This window comes from Solea senegalensis, unplaced genomic scaffold (genome assembly GCF_019176455.1).
Source record: "Solea senegalensis isolate Sse05_10M unplaced genomic scaffold, IFAPA_SoseM_1 scf7180000013836, whole genome shotgun sequence".
Taxonomy (NCBI): Eukaryota; Metazoa; Chordata; class Actinopteri; order Pleuronectiformes; family Soleidae; genus Solea; species Solea senegalensis.
The window spans coordinates 14,820-34,805 of record NW_025320901.1 but is presented as its reverse complement, the minus strand read 5'-3'; the positions used below and the strand labels follow the sequence as shown (position 1 = coordinate 34,805).

General features: G+C 38.3%; 1 protein-coding gene across 1 annotated transcript; it reads right to left on the bottom strand.

Moving 5' to 3' along the window:
- Positions 1-456: 456 nt before the first annotated feature.
- On the bottom strand, positions 457-6,955 carry LOC122760612 (protein NipSnap homolog 2-like). Its single transcript, XM_044015728.1, has 10 exons — positions 6,819-6,955; positions 5,622-5,764; positions 5,491-5,536; positions 5,030-5,124; positions 4,422-4,492; positions 4,171-4,311; positions 2,690-2,721; positions 1,971-2,065; positions 1,786-1,869; positions 457-931 (listed from the first exon to the last, which is right to left on the bottom strand). The coding sequence occupies exons 1-10, from the start codon at positions 6,914-6,916 to the stop codon at positions 867-869; spliced, it is 870 nt and encodes a 289-aa protein (XP_043871663.1). The 5' UTR covers positions 6,917-6,955; the 3' UTR covers positions 457-866.
- Positions 6,956-19,986: the final 13,031 nt, after the last annotated feature.

Below are 19,986 nucleotides of genomic sequence, written 5' to 3'. Positions count from 1 at the left end.
ACGCACTTCCTGACTCAATAAAAAGCGTAGATATTACAGTTTGATATTTGTTTTCAGGATTTATTATAACTGAAATCACATTTTTAAAAAACAGCATTCAGTCATCACAAGAAAAAAAAAAAGGTAGAGGCCATAGTTACAAACATGGCACAATGTGTTGATATTGCTGTGGCAGGGAAATTAGGAACACCCAGAAAAAGCAAAATGAAAGGACCGCTTGCCCCAAATGATGTTTGATGTGCCGTATAATATACTGTAATTATAACATTCTAATGTTTACACTTTAATACATCAAACCTGCCACAGAGATACAGTTTCATGAATATACAGAGACTTTCTGTCACTTCTCTCAGCAAGGTCACCATGACTGACGTCAGACTGTCGCTTCCTCAGCAAACCTGTGGATAATGTAGCTATTTCTAATTTACATTAAATAAATAAATAGCCACTGCATTGTGCAGTAAACTTCAGCAGAAATACCTGGTCTTGCACGTCATGCAGCCGCTAGTCTTCAAGTAACTTTGGTTGGTTCTGAACTGAGAGATGAGCTCTCTTTGTGGACCAGTTTGAAGTGGCACAAGCCGGTGGATGTTACGACCGTCAGGAGGTTTAAATTGGCCAAATTTGCTCACTCTGCTCCAGAACATGAACAAAATGTGCCTGTTCATGGGCAGCGAGTGGCTTGGGCTATTTTAAGGTGAAACATACAGTAGAAATGGCTGCCCCCTTTGACCTAGTGGCATCCTGAAGTAAAGAGAAGAAAAGTGAGTGGATGTTGTCCTGCAGCACTGACAGGAAGCTGGAACCCTGGCTCTGGATGGATGTTATCATTTGAGGGGGTGCCACTTGTTTTCATGGCTCTCCTTTCACTTCAGTGGGGACGCCTTTGTCGGGATCATAATCCTGGAGTCCATATGCTGAATGAGTGGAACTGAGGAAACATGAAACACAAACATGTCTTTAGGTCTACCTGACACCGATCAGGTTCAGTGGAATCTATTGGAAATTCAATATACTGCAACTTGTGAAATATGCGAGTATGCGAGTTTCTCCTAGTCACATGTTATATATGCAAAAGGAAACAGGAAACAGTCTCTGACGGGTATTTTTCTAGTCAAGATTTTAGGCGTCTCTAAAAATAAGGCTCGACTACTATAACTCCTCAAACAAACCCTCAAACCCTCAGCAGTTTACCCATTCACTTACTGCCTTTGGTTCATAAGCTATCTGAGATGTCCTTGTGTCATACGTCAAAACAAAAACACAAAGAAAAGCTCTGCTGCTTTATTTCAAATTCCTAAAGATCGACACCATAGACACCAAGAGTGGACTCCTGCTGTGAGGCTAAAGAAACAGGGCAGCCCAAGAGGAAAGGAACTCGGTTACTGGTTAAATTCTTCATGATTCTGGAAAGGGCCTGGAGATAGATAGGGTGTCCCTGAGCAAAACACCCAATCCCCCATTGCTCCCTGGGCACAAAATAGTGCTGCCCACTGCTGTTTTTGGTCCTCACTAAAACAGAGAAACATTTGGTGTGCGTGTGTTCGGGTAGAGAATATTGTGGACTTTAACATGATTTGAAACCTTATACAGTAGCAACTTTTTTTTTAAATGATTCAAATTTGCCAAGGTGGTCAATGACGCATTTTGACACATGACAGACCCAGGAGAGATATCTATCAACGCTTTACACTCACTTTAAGACAAATTACACAAATGACAAATTAGTTTGCAGCTAAACAACCATGTGCATTTAAAACAAGATTTTATACGGTATGGACTCACCTGTATAATACACCACCTCGTCCCAACCTTCGTGCTGCCAGGCTTTATTCCTAGTGTCTTCTCTGGACTGAAGGTCTTTATAAGCTGAGATCAACAAGGTTAACACATTACAACACTGCTGATAGTCAATGGGGGGCAATATTTTGCCCCTAAAAAGGATGTTCTGTATAGAGTTGGTGTTGTACCCCAGAGGTGATGAACCATATAGAGGTTGCCAATCTGTGAGAAAAACCCTCCCACGGCTTCTCTGTCGTGTTGGCGGTATCCTATAGCTCTGGCCCTGCAGAAAACAAAAACAAGACCATAAGATATATGACACCTTCAGACTTCAAATTAATCTAAACAACAGGATTCAGTCTGCTTTCTTAACATAACTAAGTTAATTTATGAACCATTACACAGGTCACAAGCCACAAATTTACATGGAAATGCCTTCAATTATGTGCATGACTGCAGGTGTTAAAGTTAATGTAAATACAAAAAAGCTGCCAAAAACAAAGGTGATTTTTGTCTTTCTTTTTTTTTTTACAGTCAAATGTGTGTAATTTGTTGGATTAAATTGCAAGTGGAAAAATAAATACTTCGGCCATCAGAAAAAAACACAAATCTATAGCAAAAGCCTCATGTCTTTGGTTTAATCAATTATCATTAACTGTGCTGCACAAGCTGATAAATGTTGACCTGTTGGCAGTGTCAGATCAATGTTGTAACAGGTTCATTACACACGGCCTACGTAACCGTACACTTTGACTGAATCTTTGTTCTAGAGCACGACATCAGAGTCCAAAAACAAGGATTCTCTGTGGAGCTGCTCTAATTAATGACAGTGTGGATGGGAAACGTTCCGTGAGTGCGTCTGTTCTGTAATTACAGTCCAGTGAATCAAGTGAATCCAGACTCTTACCAGTAATTACCCCACTCGATCATGGTTCCTGGCTGCAAGAGAAGAAAACATGTTGTTTTTTTATTACAATAAAACAGATATAAGAGTCTGGGGTATCCAGACTACAGATGTTTATCACATGTTCTTCTTCCATCCAGAGCAAACACTTTAACACAAATAAATGGTACAGCTGCGACTTGTACAGTATTTTGTCTTTGTGAAGATAAAGTGCAATAATTAAAACTGAGCGACTTTTTCCATCACTCTCTGCTGGCGTGAGTGACAAACATATACTGTAGGACAAAGACTGCTGTTAATTCAAAAGTAAAATACTGTGTCACTGGGTTGAGTACTGTTGTAACAAGCAAGGTGTTCTTTTAGAAATGTATAGAAATGTACAGTATATAAAGGTATTTAGCTTTTCAGCCAAAATATAAAGTTAAATAAAACGAATGTAAAAATCCTGATTTTATCCTCAAAGATTCTAAATCAAACTAGCATTGCTTCAGTTTTGGCATGGTCTGCTTCATTTCAAAAGACCTGCATCATTACAGCATAGCAGAAAATGAAGGCTTCAGTTTTATGATTACAAATGAGCCAACGTTTGTCATATACTCCCTTTACTTTTTCAGGTTATACCCAGGAAACGTGGTCAAGTTTAGCTTAAACAAATGAAAACATTTTTCTTGGATTTGCTTGTGTTTTCATAGCCTTTTTTTTCCAAATACCTACTCTTGCAAACACTCAACTCTGATTTCATGACGACAAACACTTTTTTGAGCACACAGCCGCAGAGAAGCAGCTCGACATACGGAATCAATTTTGAATCAAAAATGATTTGAATCGAAAATCAATTTTTAATCAAAGCGTGAGTATTGAATGATTCATACCTCTAAGGAATATGTTTTTTTGTCCATATATGACCTACTACAGAGAAAGGGTCAGGGGATGTTACACAGCATTTCTGTGAAGCCAGAGGCAATTCTAGGTCACACAAAGTTAAGTAATGTGCAGCATGTGACCGGGAGATATTGAATTTAAGTGGGACAATGTGAGCAAGAAAACAACTGCTGTGCATGTGACTTTTATCCTTGAAGCCCCTTGTGGTACAGGAGCAGCTTTTAAGAAGTACACGCAACAAATGAACAAGCACCAACAGTCTCAAGTTTAATTCACAAACATTTTGTGTTGTTATTACTATAGTATTACTCATTATAAAAACTCCATATTACTGTAAAAATACATGGCATTACCTTAATATTATCTCCTTACCACACTATAACCAAGGTGACTACATAAGAAATATGTTGTATTTGCAATGTAATGTGTCACCCATGATCCTAGTTTATTTTCTCGACAGGAAAGTTTGATTAAAATTTGGATTTTCGGTAAAAGGGCTGATTATAAATATTAATAGGCACAAGTTAGTGCACACTTCAGCCACTATTATCATCATCATCAACAGCACCAATGAAAAGACAAACCCTGGCTGTGGTTCTTACCCTGAGCTGGTAGGACCGGAGCTCATAGATGTTAGGACCTTCTCGGGGTACAGGCTCGTTCCAGAAGCTGAACTCCAGGAGAAGCTGGTTCCTGCGGGACAACAGCATCTCGCCTCGCGCCTTCCTGTACTCTGTGAATTCCTGCCGATCAATCGATAAGCTTTACTTGAGAAAATGGTGGCTATCGCACAACTAATGCATTACAATATCACGATACAAACAAGATGCTTGAGATGAGATTGGGTTTTTACCTTGTTCTGTTTGAGCTTGTTCATCACCTCTGTCAGAGCAGGGTATCCACCTCTGTAACGCCACAGATGAACTGAGGGGAAAATGAGGCAAAATTAATTTTCAAGGACTTATTGGCTCCCAGTTATTTTCAGAACACTGGTCAAATTCACATCTATAGCAGCCAATGAGTAAAATAAAGATTTTGTTTTCTGTAATTGTCTCTGTGAAAGTAACACTATGTCCAGAAAACTAAAGATCAATATCTGGCGAGAAGAGGAAATTCACAAGGATTGTACTCAAGTCTGAACATGTGTTCAGTTATCATTGTTTTTGACTTGAACTGATAAGTTTGTTTGAACATTATCAAGCCCATAATTCGATACTGAACTGTCCAGGGCTTATGATTATCATCATTATTCATATCATAATGTCATAGAGGAACAAAGAAAACAAAAAAATTTTGCTTAAATCAATTACTAGATTATGAAAATAGTCTACTTCACTGCTTGAGTCAGTTTCAAAGCCCTAGATTTGGCAATTCGGCAATAATGCAACACCTACATCTGCACCATACCCTAGCTCTGTTGTAATGCAGATGTCTGTGTGTTGAGATTAATAATAATCCTACCAGCTTGGTCTTGTTCTCCATACCAGGTATTCCAGGTTCCCACCAGCTCACAGGGGTAGTACTTATCAGCATGGATGGAGGGCAGAACATCCTCACTGTGATCAACAAGAAACAACTTTAATTGAAGCAAACATTGGCTTTATTGTACATTTAATCACGTGTCTTCATTTGAGTCTCATTCTCAAACAACCAATGACATGTTTTCAGGTCATGTGTCTTCCGTCTACTGTTACAAGTCTTAATTTAGTCCCCACACCACCACGATGGCCTCCAGGCATCTCAGGTATGAGCAATGTTGGTCTGTGAAGGACTGAGCAGCTCACAGGAATAGACTCCTCAGGACTATTTTTACTCAACTGCACACTTCATTGGACTTACAGTGTCTTGTAGTACCGTCAAGACAACTGCTTCCGCTGAAGTACAGAGAACACACTGGGGCAACAACGTGAAATAACACTTACCACAGCTTGTTGTATGCATCCAGGCACTCTGGCTTCACATTATGAACTGGAAAAAACAAAGATTACATTTAAAAACAACCCCTTTAATAGTATTATGGTGTAAAAGTGCAGATGTGTAAAAGGCAACTCACACTGAATCTTGTAGAGGTTACTTTCCTCATTTTTGGTCAGCAGGTTGGAGTGTGCGTCTTTGCGTGGATCAACTTTCCTCACAAACAGAGACTTGAACCAGCTGTCCTCTCTGTTTCTGCTATTTGATGTTGCAAACCCCCTCCTAACACACACAAATAAATCAAAAGCTATTTTTTAACCCATGTAACTACCTGGTTTGTAAGGTATTGACTAAAATCTTTATTATTCTCCCCCATCTTTGTCATTGGAACCTCTAATGCCCTTCAAACAATGAAATGCCCGTAAGGCTATGGTAAAGAAGAGGTAAAGGTCAAGGAAGGCAGTGGTGCAACATTATGGATACCAACTGCTGTAAAACACCAATGGAAAAGAAGAGGAAGAAAGAAAATACCAAAGAAGGAGGAAAAAAGAGGCTAGGAAAGGAAAAGAATGGCACAAGAAGGAGGCAGTTATACAGTATTACAGATGACAACTGTTGTTGAACACCACAGCATAGGAAGGCAGTAGTGCAACATTAGGACTGCTGTAAACTACCAGAGAAGAAGAAGAAGAAGAAGAAGAAGAAGAAGAAGAAGGAGAAGAAAAAGAAAAAGAAAAGAAAAGGGAAAGACAAGAAATAGAAGGAGGCAGGAGAAAAAAAACAAAGCATTCATGACAAATGTCCTCATGATCTCATCCCAATCCTTCAATCCAGATTACATGTGCACACGCATGGGATTAACAGGCTACACAGTTGTGTAGACAAGGTGGGAGGTATGATTTAACAAAAAAAATCCGACTTTCTCATGTCAACACATCTGGTGCAAACACTGGAAGTTATGCATAACCTGCTGAGAGCAGGTAGCACAGCGTTATCGTATTGATTAGAGGGAGGATGCTACAAGTCAACAGATAGATAATCATTGACCTTGAGCAGTCGAGATGCTCAGGAACGAAAGATGACAGAAATCTGAGTTCTTTCATTTTCACACGCGAAACACATTTAATGTCCCCATTGAATCCAACCAGAATAAACAATCTCACAATGCAGCTTCCGAATCAAGTTAGAGCAGAAGGCCACAGTGGCTAACAGTCACCGGGCTAGCTTCCCCCAGCCTCATCGCAGCCGCTCCACAAAAACACTGATAAAAAAACACATTTAACAGCCACACAAACACAATACGGCTCAGAGACAAAACAGTGTGCGATGCACTGACCTGCTCCAGAAGACGAGCTGTCCGCAGCCGCGGGCCCTGCTGCCTGTAACCCGGGCCAAACCTCCGCTGACTCTCTGAAGGACTCCTCCAGTCGCCATCTTCAACCCGGCTCATGTACACAGAGCTGACGCAGTGGCCACCTCTGACCACCAGGTGGAGCTGTAGCACCGCAGCGCTCTCACCAGGAGGATTTTCTTCATTTTTTTTGGATTTTGAAGCCATTACTTACACCTCTGCTTGTAAACTACAATAACATCCTAAAGTCGTTCAGTGTTCAAAATAAACTGAAGTGTGGTATTTTCAAGAATAAGTACACGTTTACATTACATTTTATGTCTATAGTTTGTGTTGTATTGTTGCTATGTTAAAACAATTTCCCCTTGGGGATGAATAAAGTATTTCTATTCTATTCTATCACATTGTTGAGTTTCTTTGACTGGCTGTTTTCATAGTGCATGAATAATAATTATCAACTGTAACAGACAACAATAGGTCGTACGTTAAAGGTATTGGATTATTCTCTGACATGAAAACAGTACATAACAAGGGCAGCATCAGCAAGGAAGGAAAAAAAACACGTCAAGTTGGTGTCATTGTTTTTATACAGATGGTTTTAACTTGTCAAAATAAAGAAACTCCAGGCCTAACTAATAAAAAATAATGATGGCTCTGTTTAATTTAGATGAATCATAAAGTCATGCCAAGGAGCCAGTACTGTGTCAGGAGTGCCTGGAGCTCAAGCACAAAGCTTTTATTACAGTTATTAATCACATGTGTGGTTTCCCTGCAATGACATGTAAAAATGTCTGCAGGGTAAAGGTATTGTTTCTTTCAGTGGACAGCAGCACCGAACCAGACATCAGAGTATGTTTGTAGCACATAATATACAAAACATTTTAGAGGGAAATGAGGATAAATATAAATATAATGGGAACTGATGACAAAGACCAGAGAGGCTAAAGAGGAGTATAGGAGGACGCTGCAGACCAAACCTCAGCAAAATAACATGCAGGAAAATCTAGAGGGTTCTGAAAACCATCCCTGGTTTCAGACCATCTGGTAATGGAGGAATCACAGGCGTGCAGACTGAATGAGATTAATCTGTTTTTTGATAGATTTGACTTGATCCAGATCTTCTTGCCCCTGACTCATCTGTTATCACCCTCCAGTCAAAGCCATCTCCTCATAATCCCCCCTCCATCCCACAGAGAGACAACAGCCCTCCCTGACTGTAACCTCTGTGGTGAACACCTGAAAATATTGACAGCTGATGAGACTTAACTCAGGCAAGGCCGCAGAAGATGAAAGTTCTGTCTTCATTCCTCTTCACCCTCTACACCACAGACTTCAGCTTGTGGCTTGACAGAGTCTTGCCACCTTCAGAAGGTTTCTGATGAGGGACCAGCAGTGCCCCAACTTTCTGAGGAGGTTGCAGTTCTTCACAAACATCTTCAGGGTGTTTTATGAGTCTTCTGGTGGCCAGTACTGTCCTCCTTGCTGTTGCATACTGGGACTTAAGAAGGATGTTTCTTAAGATAGCAGCATCCTGGATGACACTTCCCACCCCTTCAATAGTGTGCTTGTCCAACTTCCTTCAGTGACAGACTTATCCCACCAGGTTGCACTACCGAGCACCACAGGAAATCATTCCTGCCTGCTGCCATTAAAGCATTTAATTCATCCCTGTAGGTTTGATGGCATAATCACATTTTAAAGGTTCAAGGTTCAAGGTTCAAGGTTCAAGGTTTTTATTTGCCATTTGTGCTTAAACAAGCCCGTGGCCAAGTGGAAAGGGAACTTGACTTGTAACCAGAGGGTCGCCGGTTCAAAATCCCCACCCGGCCAAAAAGTTCTGGGGTTCCCCTGAGCAAGGTACCCAACCCCCAATGCTCCCCGGGCGCTACTCAGTGTGGCAGCCCACTGCTCCTAATTCTAGGATGGGTCAAAATGCAGATGACTACTTTCCCTAAGGGGATTAATAAAAAACTAACTAACTTTAAACAGACAGTCCAGGCACATTGGAAATCTTGTGCGGGTTCTCCGAGTCAGTTGTAAGAGACAGAAACACACTTAAGTATAAATATAAATATAAAAGTAGACCTCAAATTAAAGTCTATACAGAGTAAAATGTGGATGTGGAGAAATAAAAAAATATATACAGATATACAGCATATTATGGGGTGTATTGCACAGTTCTGACATTGCACATTTATCAGGGAGAGGAATATTGCACATAATATTACACATGGTTAGGTGAGGTAGTGTCTGGTTATTTAACAGAGAGTTCAGTGGTTTTGATTTGCCATCAGTCTGACTGTGGCTGGGAAAAAGCTGTTAAAAAAGCGAGTTCTGTGTGTTATGATGCTGTCCACTCTGCTGTGCCTCAGGTTGTACTTGCAGCGTTTGTGTTTGAGCAGAGTGTGAGTGTGTTGGAGTGAGTCTCTGATGATTTCCTCTGCTCTTTTCCTACAACGCATAATCACATTTTAAAGTCACTTTAACTGTTTTTATGTACATACGTTACATTCACACATTTTTATTTATTATTCAGTTGAATTTATTGTCGTAGAACTTAGACGACATATCACTTAATAAGTACAAACTTATGTCATATAGTAGTTGTTGTTGTTACGGTATATATTTGACCTTTTCTTGATCTTATTCCTTAATTCTGAAGGAGCAAATGTAATTTATTTCCAAACTGTTCAACCTGAGCTGTCCCTCCAATGTGTGTTAATTTCTCTTCAGCTCTGCCACCTCCAACTCCTCCTCCTGCCACTGTCACTGTGAGGCATACATCATAGCTGGTCTCACTGCCATCTTGTAGACCTTCCCTTTCACTTTCACATCCAAAAACACTGGCTTTTATTATCCTCAGCTGGTATCCCGGGATAAACATGTGGGTCTCAGATGGATATGGGAACCCTTTATGTGACAAGTGGGATTTGTGTTAAGAGCAACAGAAGCTCCACTGTACAAACTACACTGCAATTACACCTTGGTCATAAAAAGCACTGCTAAAGAAAGAAAACATTATAACAACAACAACAATATATGAACTATCAGTGAGATATGACATATAAAATAACCTAAGTTGTTACGTTTAATTTGAAAGTATATGCACAACCAAACAAGATTTATAAACATCAAGGTAAGAAGTCTAGACTGAATACATGAATAAATACCTTCCAAAACATATTACATTTGTTGAACAGGTGAGGGCGCTACAATTCAACTCATGGCCTATATATATGTGCACTATACACAAGTGATCTTGTGTGATGGATCAGCTCAGATGAATTTGCAGATGAATGATGAAAAGAGTGATGGGATTGTAGCCATGAAGGAATTTAGTCCAGGTGAGACTGATTTCTTATTTGAAAGAGTGACGATGTGTCTAACAGGGACCACATTTTCTAGAGTCTTCTTAACTGTGGGAGAAACAGCACTTACCAACAGAGGAATTTAGAGACAATGGAGGGATTTGATGTGAGTTCAAAGACATTAATCACATGAATATTTTCTCTTTCAAGCGTTTTGGATTAACAAATGCCAAATTGTGGATACGTCTGAGCATTCCTGAGAAGATGTGGGCTACTCATTTGATTTGCAATTTTTAAGGTGGCTTATTTTGAGCAAGGCATATTTTTTTCATATATATTTTGCACTTATTCTCTATTTTTTTTTTTTTACTTTATTTTAAAAGACATTTCACAATTTTTTTTTTGCAAATTACTGCATTCGCACTTCTCTGCACATATCATGGACCTCATTAATAAATCCAGAAATTCAAGATTCAAGATTCTTTATTGTCATTCCAACACACATGAAGTGAAAAATGAAGTAGGAGGTAGGAGCTTGAGAAGCTGCTGCACTCACGCGCGCCGCCATGTTTATAATCCATCTGTTAAATATCCATCTGTTTTTCTGCGTTTCTGTTGGTTTGACCTTTGACAGTCACTCATCCAAGAAACGTCATAGTTGAAACCGCACTTATATGGACCCTCACCAACACACCTGCTAAGTTTTAAGTTGGCTTGTCTCGAAAATCATGTAAGTCCAGCAAGCAGGCAATAATATTTGTTGATCCATTAATGGAACTACTTTTTAAAAATGTCTGTATGTCCCATACATGTCCTGGTTTGGCGCTTCCCTGTAGCTCCAACATCACTCATCATTGACTAGATTTAACTTTTAGATACAATGCATTTCAGTAATCTGATGCTCTGAGAAATACAGCTGTGAAAACAGCTGACATGAAGCCTTATAATGCCATAAAAAAAAAGCATGGATGACATTTATCCGGTAGTTTAAAATATATAAAAAAGCTCTTTGCCTAACTCTGTGGAAACCACAAGGCTTAATCCTCCAAGCCAACCTCTCGTATACAGTATGTCCTTGGTGGATATTCAGAAAATTGAACATCTCCAATTCAAATTATTAACCGGCAGTCTTTGCAGTTTCCCATCCACCTCTGCTTATTGTCTTTGGCTTTATTATGTACATGCTTGCTCTTTAAGAAATGCTGTTGGACTTGTGAGAAAATATTCCGGACATATTAATAGTCACCGCTCCTTGTCAGGGTACTGCAGTGAGAAAATGCAGCACCACAGCAGACCTTTGAAATATCATTAATAAACTACTGTAAATCTGTGTTTATATTTTAATTAAGTAATACTCATGACAATATAAAGTTATTTCCAAAGTGTTCTGGCTCAATGGACAGACAGAAAATATGTATATATTTTGGTGCTGTCTGTTCAGATCAAAATGACACTTTTAATTTAACCAGATAAAAAGATAGAATTAATGGTTAAGAACTGCACAGTATCGTGGCACCTGCTGTGTTACTGCTCTGCCATGGTCAGCTTTACACATTTCCATCCTTTCACAGCCATTGTGAACCCAGTGAAAGAATTATGGTATTATTTACACAACCTAATAACCGAGGAAAAGTGCCATTACTTATCAAGGTAGTGCCTGAATGGGTGACACAAAGGAAAAGGGACAAACCCAACACCAAAGCACAGTACTTTACATATACAAAAGAAGAGATTAATCACTGGAGCTCACTTATTTTAGCTTTATTAGTCATCAGACATCATAGTCGGGGGTGGAGTGGCTCAGTGGTTAAGACCGGTACCCTATGTGCGAAAAACATCATGGTCGCAATGGTCGCAAGTTCGATTCCACCCCTCGCTGACTGTACTCAATTCCATTGTAAGTCGCTTTGGATAAAAGCGTCTGCTAAATGACATGTAATGTAATGTAAAAAAAATTTAAATAGTCCTGTAGAGTGCAAAGAAATGCTGACTCGTCCGATTAGATCAGACATATTGATATATGGATTTTACATTCACTTGTTAGCAAACGGGTCAGAGGTAGACAAGTGACAAAATATTAGAATAATAATATTAATTAATAGAATAAGCCATAAAAAATACGAAAAAACACTATATGTGTATATACATATATATGGAAATAGAATAATCATTAAAATATTAAAATAAGAAAAAAAATACAAGGCAGGGTATTAAAAAAAGGTATTTATATAATATGTAATATATCACTTTCATTATGGAAAGAGTTACAGAAAATGGATTATTCAATTTCACAGTTTTGTACTGATACAGTGAGGGGAAAAGAACATTTCAAAAGGAAACCACCAAACCTACCATAATATATTATTTAAAATAATGATATATTGTTTTTTTTTGCTTTTGGCTTCTCCCTATATTTGTCACAACTATTATGAAAAAGGCTCTGGCTTGTGTGACATGTTCTAGTAAGTAGATTCCTCAATTGGTCTTCGAGAATGGCCAGAGATCCTGAATTATTTGATGACATCGAACTTTAGACTCTGTCTAGCTTTCCAGTCTCAGGCAACTGCTGCAATGCTGCACTCCCTCTCAGACATAAGGTCAGAGGTGCATGATGAAAAATGAAGTGGGCAGTATGAGGGCCAAGAATATGACTTTTAAGAGAGTGAGAACAAACTTCTCGAGCGTGGTCTTCTTTCACCTGGTTTTTCTGGAATCTATTTAGCCTTTACATCACCTCCTAAGAGAAATGTATCCACCGATTACCCTTTCTAAAAAAAATAAAAAAAATCATACATTACAGGAACCGAGCTCCATGATCCACTGATTTTAATTATTGAAAGAGATGACAGAAAAACCATGGGCTGTCTTCCCACTGCTCAACATTGGGCATGTGTGAGAGAACGTGCTTTAGGGGATTTGATGGATGAATGGTAGGCCTAAATATTTTCTCTCTTTTGTCCTCATGTGGTATTTCAGACCACATGTTTTCTCATGATTTTCTTGGGAGAGGCAGATACTTTGCTATAATTAAATCAATCATTATACCATCTGGCCCACTGCATTTGGAAAAACAAAACTAGTATCTGTTAAGGAATATTTTAATAATTCTTGCCAACAGGGGCGTTGTAGTTGGGAGGAAAGTGGGATTAAACTACTGAGAGTTCCAGTGAGGGGAATCCCTGGAAAAGACTGGCATGAAGGGCTTATTTTTAATCTACCTTTTGTTTTTCTTTAATTTCTCAATTGTTTGTGTCAATATATTGGGACAACTGAATTTTGCATAAAACATGAATACCATTATAGAGGCACATTTAGTTTATTTTTCTCAGCCCCCTACCAAAATGGTTTTGTCCAGCCCGCCACACCTGCAGCTAATGCAGGTAAGCATCACTGATGGCAGGCACCTGCAAAGATTTATGTTTTTCATCCAAGCAAAGCATCAGAAATTAGGATACCAAATGTTTATTTTAATTTAACCATTATTTAACCAGAACCGTTTCTCCTTTTCAAAGGAGATATGACAGAGACCGGCAGCAGCACAAATGAATCACAAAACAGCAGAAAACCCTTTGAGCCGTTTGCACAGCAACCATTTTTGATAGGGCACAGGTGTAACTTCAGACAATAACACATTATTAATTAATGAGTGGCCATGAGTTATGTATCTTGTATGATTTGGTGAGAGTTAATTCCTTCTGCTGTTGTTTCTGTGTCACAGTTGCAGAAAGAACGAGGGAAATGAGGCTAATTAGCGAGCACAACGGTGAACACAGATTCATGCTGCCTTCACCTGTTTTCGGAATTATTGTAAATTCGATTTCCCGATGTGCAAAATGCCACTTTTCAATTGGAAAATCATTTTGATACATGAGTTCCGGAGTGGAGATAACCTTTGGCATTTCAAGATGGCGGAGAATAAGACAAGATTCGTTATGAATGGTAAGTAATTCCTTATTACCATTATTATAATTATTATAATTCATTTATTGTTGATTGTGTACAAAATGTTAATGTTCTATCTACTCAAAAACGAAGCAGGTAAGGGTGAAACGTGTGTCAGCCATTTTTCCATTTCGCTCCAACAACAAAAGTACTTGCACAATGGGAAGTTTCATCTTACTGATAGCACCTGAAGGCAGCATAAAGAAGCTAATATAATAGTTGTGGCTAATGTTAGCAGTTGTTTTAGGTACAGGTAACATTGCCTAGCAAATTAGCATTGTAAAACATGGTTGAAAACAAGGCCCTTCACTTGTTACTTATGGGAAAAGCTTAATCCATAAAGAGGTAACTAAAAGGTTTTTTTTTAAAAGCAGTAATTTTATACTCATGTGAAAGTTGCAGTGAAAACACATACTGTATGCCTAGTTGTGTTATGTAGCTTCTGTCCTTAATTAACAGTAAAGCTATTTACAAGCACTGTATATATATATATATATATATATATATATATATATATATATATATATATATATATATGTAAAAAACATAGTAAATCAATTTATCTGTTTTCAATATAGTTGGCAATAAATTTTGTTGCAGCCCTATTAGCGAGAACAACATGTTCCCTTCTTCTGTAGTGAAACTGTTAGGCCCATTGTATGAATTACAATTGAATAGGACAATGGAATTTGGGAACCTTCTTAACCAAGATAAATGACACTGATGGGCAGAAATATGTGGAATCCATTTGTTAGTCAGTTTTACATAAAATGGACAGTATCATTTCTGTCTGATTACACTTTTCTCTCACTAAATCTGCTGGATGGAGGGGATTTCTGTAACTGAGAGATTTCAGAACAACATTTGCAAATGATTAACCCACCATTGACTTTTTGTATAGTTAAAAAGAATTAAACATGTTTATTCCTACAATACATCTAATGAAGACCATGATGACATAATTGTACAGGACGAGTACACTGGGGGTCCAGTGTCATTACAGTGTTATTTAGTTTGTTTGCAGTCAGTCAGGAAAGCTGTGAACATCTACATCCACTGACATGGCAAAGAATGGCACCCAGTGTAGTTTTCTGCTACTGTAGGCCATCTGATCCAAGGTTTGGCCATTGTCTCTGACCTGTGGCATCAACAAATCATGTTTGCCCAGAGAACTCCCACTCACTGGACATGTACTCTTTTTTTGGACCATCTAAAGATGGTTGTGCATGAAAATCCCAGTAGATCAGAAATTTCTGAAATACTTAGACAAGCCCATCTGGCACCAACTACCCTGCCACATGTTTGAACTCGAGGGGGTCATTTTTGTTTATATCCTAAAATGCACTGAGTTGCCACCATGCAATCGGCTGACTAGATATTTATGTCATGGCGCAGTTTAACAGGCGTACCTAATAAAGCGATTGGTGAGTTTATTGTTGTATATAACATGAATCAATCCATGTCTAAGCTGTCATGTAACATTATCTATCAGTATTACTTTTCTTAACATTGATGTTGGGCAGGTAGCCAGGGCTTTCATCATCTTAAATAATCTCATGTATCACAGTGGAAACATTATACTAAGCAAACATTTGTAACAGTTTCATATGAAAGGAAACCTAAACAACACTAATAAATGAAGAAGTCTGTAAAACAGTTAAAGAGACAACTCCTAATGCTTGTTGACAGGTCTGGCCTTGTAGTAGTTAGTGAGCAAGAGGATGCATTAGAGTACGATGGAAATGAAGAGAGTAACGAAAATGAAATTTGCTTTGAGGGCAGCAAGAGGGATGAGAAGTGTTTGCCAGAGAATTTAGGACTATGGCCAAAGACGTTAACAAATAAACAGAGAGACACAATGGTAAATAATTAGAAATGAACAAAATAATGTTGTCTTTGCACGCTACAGTTACCAGTTACTTTTACACAAGCCAAAGCCTGAAAAACAAAAGTGGTCTTCAATAGGGAATTGCTAGCAGACATGGCCCGATTCCTCAACAGACAAGAAAAATACCATGGATTTTATGTTTTATATCTGTATCTGTATTACATGAATGAAACAGCACTTATTAGGACTGTGTCTGTGTATGACAACAAAGTAAGTTTAACTGACTGCAACAGAATAGAAGTGAATGGGTCACAGGTTTGTAAATTGCAGTGATTGGTTTGAGTTTGTATTTCTTATTGGGTGTGGTCTGTTTTATCTCACCAAAATCTACAGCAGAGCAACTTTGACCTGTAGCACTGAAGGCCAGATGCGAGGGCTCTCTGTATGACTTTATTCTGAGGTAAGAGACCCAGTGCGTTCATCACACACAACACAGATGTGAAGTAACAAACTGAATGGGAGACTTTGTTCCTTTTTACATAGTAGAGGGAAAGAAGAAATGACACTTTGCATTGCAACTACAAAAGCAGAGCAAACCTGGAATATGGTAGACTCAAAGAAAACATACAAAAGTTTGGATGAAAGCTATTTAGAATATATATTAATCTTGCTAAATTTTCAGCCCATCGGCTTCCAAGGTTTTGCTTCAATAAACAGATCTGATGAGATAGTCGGAAGAGGTATGTAAAAACAGCTTTGTAATGTTAGCTGAAAAAAACACCTTCAAATTGGACTGGACAACAGACGTTTGCTAAGCTCTGTTGAAAAACTATATGGTCTTGGATTTTCTTTGTCAAAACTAAAGCACAAATCGGGGTTTCAAGCTTATAGTGTCTCCATGGTAAGCCTGTTTCAGACTGCATATTTGGCACACTGCCTTCATCTCCTCACACAGCTGAGGTCTTAGGCATTTTCGTTTCTTCTGCAAAGGGAGTGGGAATTGAAAAACATGATTTTTACCCAGTAAACAAATCATCAAATAATCCGCAGATAATTGCAACAGAGAATTAACTAATCATTAATAATAAACAAACTAAGGACATATTACTTCTTATGCCTGCTGTGAAGTAGACTTATTTCCCAGAGGTTTCTATTAAAAGCAATATGATGACTGACTGAAAACTAACAATATATACATACATATTTTGCTGTATGAGTAACACATTTAAAGGCCACTAAAATATAATGATTTGATTGTTCATCCAGGACAAGAAAGCCAAGGAACATGATGCATTATTTATCCTTTTTTTTTAAAGCACATAGAATTTTTCACTCATAAGATTTCTGCACAAAACCTAAAGAAGGAAAATTATCTTTTTAATTGTGTAATAATCCAGCTGCAAAAGAGTAATGTGATCTTGTGTGATTTCCACATGGAATAGCATCAATATCTCTGGAGAGGACCAGAGTGTACCATATGTGAGCATAAATGTCAATAACAAACAGCTCATAGAGTAATTAGCATAAAATAGCTCAACCGGCGTTGTAACTGTGAGTAAATGCATGGCTTGACACACTGTGAAACACCACTTAAGTATCATAAAACCTGTTGTTTGTTTCTCAGTAACATGTGCATGTTTTTGTAACAGCTGAATAGGCACATCCCATTTATAGTACTTGTAATGTATATTAATGAAAATAATGTGCGTGTGTATTAGCTCCTATCTACATTCATATTCCATATTGGTAATTTTTTTTCCCACACACATCATCAATAAAAACTATGTTTTGGGCATAGGAATGTCTGACAAAATAATGTGCTCAAAATACGGCATGTACCCATTTCGATTGAAGAAGATTGCAACACATGTCAGTAATGTAATGTATTAGATACAAGGCTGTTGTAAGAAGTTCCGTTTACTGTGGAAGACAGCAACACATGGTTCTACTTGAAGAGGAAATCCTGTCGGGTTTATTTTTCAATGGCTTTTGCTTGTTCGATAATATTCTCATGGTGGTTTAGTGTTTATTATGCAGAAACACGCATCTCCAAACGGGCAGGGTGTTCCCGTAAGATTATGAGAAGGTCCTCCAAGAGAGATGATGCTGTCAGTATCATGGAAAGATATTCTGACAGAATGTGGCAAACATTGCTTCCATGTGAGAGTAATTTCCTGCTTATGCTTTAAGACGGCGTCAGGAAGGAAAAATGCCCTGTAAAATCAATAAGCATGATTTTCTATTCTGCCGTAGCCTAGATTGATAGATACATGTCAAATTATGGCCTCTGATTTTATGCAGGTATGAAAAAACCTGTGACATAAAAATTTCTTTCTCTATAAAATACACAGACTATACTTTTTAATCTTGTGAGAAACAAAATATTGGTATCAACATATTGCTTGATCCTGCTTAAGTCTTCACTTACATGTAACCTAACTTTTATTTATTTAATTTGTACAGTGCAAAATCAAAACGTACACTTTAAGGCGCTTTACAATATTAGAATAAACCTAAGCAATAAAATGTGATATGTATGAAATGTCCAAGAGCCTGTAGGCCATGATCATAACTTTGTAACTGTAAACCCATTCATGATCATTTTTCTTCTGGTTTTAACTTTTTATTAGAAACCTATTATATCACAAATTAACTCATCGTTCAGCAGTTATATTCACGGCTTATTTTTCCCGAGCAGTATTAAACAATAATTCAGTGTTAGTGTATTCTGGGAAAGATGAAACTTTGATGATGATGATCTGTAGCATGTGTGAAATTTCTTCACCATTTGGCCTTTGTCATAAATCAACAGCGCTAAAACTTGGAAAAGTTAGCTGAAGTGGGAGTTTAGGTTTTTATGGCTGCAGTTTGGGGGGAAATGATCTTACTCCTGTCCTCAAAGCTGCACCTTTTTAATGTTTAATAACTTTTTCCAAAATTTTAATTTATTGTGGAAGGTTAGCAGCACTGCTTTTACTTCATAAATTGTGTATCCTCCCAAAACATTATGAATTGTAGCACTGACCAAGGGGATGTTTTCTACTGATGTCACTTTTAGACGTTTCTGACTAAAATATCAAGCCTGCACTCCATGAATCAGATGCTTTGAAGAATCTGTATGTTACAAAAAAAATCCATTTGTTTTTTACTTCACTCACTGGCCACTATAATAGGTACACAGGATACCTGAGGCAAGAGTGGTACCCAGTGTGGTCTTCTACTAGTGCAGCCCATCTGCTTCAAGGTTGGACGGGTTGGATGTGTTTGTGTGCATACCTTTGCTGTAACCAGTTGTAATTTGAGTTACTGTTGCCTTTCTATCATGTTGTTGTAACCTGGTCATTCTCCTCCGACTTCTGGCACCAACAAAGCATTTTCACTCAGAGAACTGCTGCTCACTGGATATTTTCACTTTTTTGGACCATTCTCTGTAAACACTAGAGATGGGTGTATGTGACAAAATCCCAGTAAATCAGCAGTTTCTGAAATACCCAGACCAGCCTGTCTGGCACCAAGAACAATACCATGTTCAAAGTCATTTAAATCATTCACAAAAGATTCATACTGTCTTCTTCGTAATATACTTAAGCTTAAGTTTCGTTCAGTCAGACAGAAAAAAAAGTTTTTTTTGATTACCTTGACATGTCTCAACCTCACGTGATGTTGTCTTGCTTCCTGTTTTATACAGGTTTGTCTGACGTCCTGTTGGGGACAGACAGCATCCCAGGTGTGTGATTGGATGACCACTACAAAAGTTAAATCACATCATGGACTGGGAAAAAGGCCAAAGTCACAAGTAAACAAACACCACCACTGTATTAGCCATCAACGTCTGGATGAGTGATCTTACATCCTATCACACACCTGGGAAGCTGTCCTCAACAGCAGGGGGCGTAGTCATCCCCTGTCTGACAAACCTGTATAAAACAGGAAGCAAGACACGTCACATGTAACATCACCTGACCCTTCTGCAGAAGACCACAGGAAGTGGTTGAAACATGTCAAGGTAAACAAAAAGAACCTTGTTTTTCTGTCTCACCAAACAAAACTTGAGCAAATTTAAATCATATTTCGT